Raw genomic sequence first — 5,000 nt, forward strand, 5'->3', positions numbered from 1 at the left:
CACCAGTGATGACATCACAGTGTATGTTTTACTTAATCAACACCGCTGTCCTTCTGTTCTTCTTCTCTCCTTCTGCTCCCTTCAGCAGACAGGTTAAATATTAATGTTGTCAGGGGCCGAGGCAGAATCTGTAAGTGATGTGTAGAAAGGGGAGGTGTCTGTGAGGTCTGTGCAGGATGGAGATGTTTAATAACAGGAAGAGGAGCAGGATCTGGAACAGGGTGTGGTTTAACATACAGAGCAGGTATAACAGGGACAGAAATCCTCTTAAGAAAATGTTGATGATAATAATGATCCTTTTCCCCCATGAGGATTGTGTTACTTTTGTGGGGATGGGAGGAGCTGCAACTGATCCATTATAGAGGAACTTAGAGGAACCTCCCCCTCAGTCTGCTGAATGGTTTGCTAGACATGAGAAGGATCTGGGTGTGAACCAGAAACGTGGGAGTAAATGTCTGAACCCAGGATTAGTCAGTGAGACTGGAATGGAGTTGTAGAAGAAAACAAAACCAAACATACTGCAATAATCACACAGGGCTTTTAATGATAGTTGACATTTAAGACTTAAGACAGAGCAGACAGTTAGAAGGAAAGACAAAGACCTCCGACTTGCAGAATGTGGAAAAACCACAGGTGCTAAGTGCATGTTGGTGTTTCTGTTAGCATCAGGACAAGCAGCTAACTGTGAGACTGTGGAGTCGGTGCTGTAGATTTAACAGGAGAGTTGAGTCTGTGTGGTAATGAGCTAAAACTAACACCTGCGTACAGTATATTAGTGCTGGTCCTGTTCTGTTTTAATATAGTAGGTGAGAGATGGACAGGTGAGAGGTGGCCAGGTGAGAGATGGACAGATAAGGGGTGGACAGGTGAGAGATGGACAGATAAGAGGTGGACAGGTGAGAGGTGGACAGGTGAGAGGTGGACGGTTGAGAGATGGACAGATAAGAGGTGGACAGGTGAGAGATGGACAGGTGAGAGGTGCGTTTTACATCCTTTTTTCTTTTATCTTGGAAAAGCATCAAAATAAATTAGCAGTAAACTTTTTATTGCATCTAAAACAAAAGACTTTTGTGACTTTTATATTAAAAGAAAACAGAAGATCTTTAGAACTGGAGAAACTTCAAGATTTTGTAATCAGCTAAATATGAAAGTGCTTCTGAATGTGGTGAAGATCAGGAGTGTTTAATGTGCACTAGATTGTGAAAAGAGGAATGAGTTAGTGGTTAAAACGGCTGTGTCAGGACTCTACATCTGTATCAGTGTGTTTTAATGATTCCATCTGTGTTGTGTACAGAAATGATCAGGTCTGTTGTGTTACTACAAACCTGTCATCTGTGTTGTGTACAGAAATGATCAGGTCTGTTGTGTTATTACAAACCTGTCATCTGTGTTGTGTACAGAAATGATCAGGTCTGTTGTGTTATTACAAACCTGTCATCTGTGTTGTGTACAGAAATGATCAGGTCTGTTGTGTTATTACAAACCTGTCATCTGTGTTGTGTACAGAAATGATCAGGTCTGTTGTGTTATTACAAACCTGTCATCTGTGTTGTGTACAGAAATGATCAGGTCTGTTGTGTTATTACAAACCTGTCATCTGTGTTGTGTACAGAAATGATCAGGTCTGTTGTGTTATTACAAACCTGTCATCTGTGTTGTGTACAGAAATGATCAGGTCTGTTGTGTTATTACAAACCTGTCATCTGTGCTTAATAAACAGAAATCAACACTTTCTGACAATCAGCACTGTGGTGATAAATATAGTGAATAAATGAATAAACAAAAGGCTGAAGTCTCACTGTGAACTTCATTTCCTGAGCTGTTGTGAGATTATAATAAAATCACTGTGACGTCCTCCCAGTGTGTGTGTGTGTGTGTGTGTGTGTGTGTGAGAGAGAGCGAGTGTGTGTTTGTGTGAGAGAGAGAGTATGTGTGTGTGTGTGTGTGTGTGTGTGTGTGCGCGTGTGTGAGAGAGAGAGTGTGTGTGTGTGTGTGTGTGTGAGAGAGAGAGTGTGTGTGTGTGTGTGTGTGCGTGCGTGCGTGTGTGTGCACGTGTGTGTGAGAGCGAGAGTATGTGTGTGCGTGTGTGTGTGAGAGTGTGTGTGAGAGAGTATGTATGTGTGTGTGTGAGAGAGTATGTAGGTGTGTGTGTGTGTGTGTGAGTTTGTGGTTTGAGTCTATCAGTGTTTCCCCACAACAGTTTCAGAACATTCCAGACCCTGAGTGAGTCGCTATTTCTCGTAACATTACAGTACCAGTGATAGTAGGCGGGGCTTGTCTAGAGGTTGCCATAGATTCTATTTCTAAATAATTTACTTATTCTCTTAATTTAAAGTGAAAATGAAAACAGATGTGTCACGTATTTATTTTAGTTTTTATATGAACTGTTGCGTGAGACAGGGTGCCAATACTTAATCCTCACCTGATTAGACAGATTACTGTATATAAATAAAAAGAAGGAATGACAGAGAATCAGTAGAATTTAATGAAGTGATTAAAAGGTGACACACAAAAGCAAAAAGTAAGAAAGGTCAGCGGTTGCTACGCTACTGCTAAACATGACTAGCGTGAGAGACGCTAGAGACGTTTCTGTGAGACGTTTCTGTGACCGTCGTGTTTGACCAATCAGTGAGCTTCACTATATTTTATTTGATCCATTTCTTTAATAAGTAAAAATGACAGTATAAGCTGCTCAGTGATGTAGATGTGTGTGTGGACATTGTGTATGTCTATAGGATATAGGAGTAGCTCTGTGTGTGTGTGTGTGTGTGTGTGTGTGTGTGTGTGTGTGTGTTCTGGGGCTTGAGGAAAATATTAAGGGCACTTCCTGCCAGGAGGCACAGGATGACTTTAAAAACAGGACACACACACAAAAACACACACAAACACACGCACACACACACACCACTGCACGACTTGCAGATCTGTGTGTGTAATATAATTAATATAACAATATTTGCGTGTTAGATTTACCTCTGCTTTGTAGAGCATCATTACGGTTGTGTGAGAAAGACATGAGTACTGTGTGTGTGTGTGTGTGTGTGTGTGTGTGTGTTTGCTTGCACAGATGGGTGTCTCTTCAGGCTTCAGATTTTCCACACCACATGGACATTCATATTGGTTCTGTGCTAATAACCACAAGCTGTCAGCAACAAATATATGAAATGGAAAAACGTAAATACACACACCTACAGCACCGTGTGTGTTTATGTGTGTGTGTGTGTGTGTGTGTCAGGTCTGGGTTTGTTCTTCTCCTGAAGAGAAACTTCAACATTTATTTCACAACAAAAACAAAATAATGCGTTAAACTCTGTACACGTTTAAGGTCTCCGAGCCGAGACGCCGACGTGTTTAACACATGCCTGGGCAACAAGAAACACCTATCAGTCCAATGTGCCAATATTTTTGCACACCTAAACACCCGACACACGGTGTACTGTGTTCTGTCACGTACTCTGTAACCCGAAACTCTTCTCATTCATCTTTCCTTCTGCTGTGTCTGTTTCAGGAAGAGGAAATGTTCAGGCCCAACATGTTCTTCCTCCTGCTGCTTCCTCCAATCATCTTTGAATCAGGATACTCGCTTCATAAAGTAAGACCTCAACACTGAGCTTCAACGCCGTCGACGTTTAACACGAAACACTGTTGTTGTTCTGATTCATTATTATATTCGTTTTATTTGTTTATAGTGACATTTAATGTACGTGAAACTCCTGTAACTGTTACCGTAGTAACGGCAGCGTGAGCGATCCCGCAGGCTGAGATTTATGGTGACGTCCCAGTTTGCGGGTTCATTATTTTTGCACTTCTGATGAACAGGGAATCAGATTCCACACTCGGGAATATTTAAGGTGTAGATTTCTCCGTACTGATGTGTCGGTAATCCGCCGTGTGAGACTGAAGGAGAAGGTGCGAGGATAAATGTTTACGTTAGCGTGAACGGAAGCAGGGGATGATGGGATCGACTCTGACGTGTCACTCTGACTGTCTTTAGGGAAACTTCTTCCAAAACATCGGCTCCATCACGCTGTTTGCCGTCATCGGGACGGCCATATCCGCCTTCATCGTCGGGGGAGGGATCTACTTCCTGGGACAGGTAACGGCTCTTGGTCTCAGCCTGCACTCTGCTATTCATCACCACACAGTCTTTCATTTATTCAGTCACTTTTACTTTCTCTCTCTCTCTTTCATTCATTTAAAATGATTCACTCCTTTCTTTCGATGTTGAACACACACACTTTTACAAACCCCTAACACACACACACAATCTGTGACACAATCCCTGCACTGTGTTATAAACATGTTATAACTGTCTTTAGTCTCCTGAGTTATATGTATAGTGCATTACATATTATTATTATTTTAGAATAAACAAATTTTTGATCTGAACTTTTTCTGACAGTCATGGAGCTGAGCAGGAAGTGTGTGTGTGTGTGTGTGTGTGTGTGTGTGTATGGGTGTGTGTGTGTATGGGTATGTGTGTGTGTATGAGTGTGTGTTTGTGTGTGTATGAGAGTGTGTGTATATGTGTGTGCATGTGCTTGTGTGTATGTGTGTGTATGGGTGTGTGTGTGTGTATATGTGTGTATGGGGGTTTGTGTGTATGAGTGTGTGTGTATGAGTGTGTGTGTGTATGGGTGTGTGTGTGTGTATGTTTGTGTATGAGTGTGTGTGTGTATGAGTGTGTGTGTGTATGTGTGTATGGGTGTGTGTAAGTGTGTGTGTGTAAGTGTGTGTGTGTAAACTGCTGTACTGAGGGTTTATTCTTGGAGGATAACTTACTCAGTGGTGGTTCATTAGCATTGTATGATGGAGTAGCAGGGTGCCAAAACATATGCACTGCAGCAGATGGTTTATGGTCAGTAACTGTATACCTGCATATGTGGTGTACAGACAAGATGCCGTGCCAGCTCTGTCTGTGTCTCTGTGTGTGTGTGTGTGTGTGTGTGTGTGTGTGTGTGTGTGTGTGTGTGTGTGTGTGATGAATAAATCGGATAACG

At 42.1% G+C, this 5,000-nt stretch overlaps 1 protein-coding gene across 1 annotated transcript in view; it reads left to right on the forward strand.

Annotated features, from left to right (window-relative positions):
* Positions 1 to 5,000, forward strand: part of slc9a8 (solute carrier family 9 member 8) — a 27,069-nt gene that overhangs the window by 6,854 nt on the left and 15,215 nt on the right. The window contains exons 5-6 of the mRNA XM_060894187.1: positions 3,509 to 3,592; positions 3,995 to 4,096. Of these exons, the coding sequence (XP_060750170.1) occupies positions 3,509 to 3,592; positions 3,995 to 4,096 (186 nt within the window). The remainder of the gene's footprint in view (positions 1 to 3,508; positions 3,593 to 3,994; positions 4,097 to 5,000) is intronic.

The sequence above is a fragment of the Tachysurus vachellii genome, chromosome 19, assembly GCF_030014155.1.
Source record: "Tachysurus vachellii isolate PV-2020 chromosome 19, HZAU_Pvac_v1, whole genome shotgun sequence".
Lineage (NCBI taxonomy): Eukaryota > Metazoa > Chordata > Actinopteri > Siluriformes > Bagridae > Tachysurus > Tachysurus vachellii.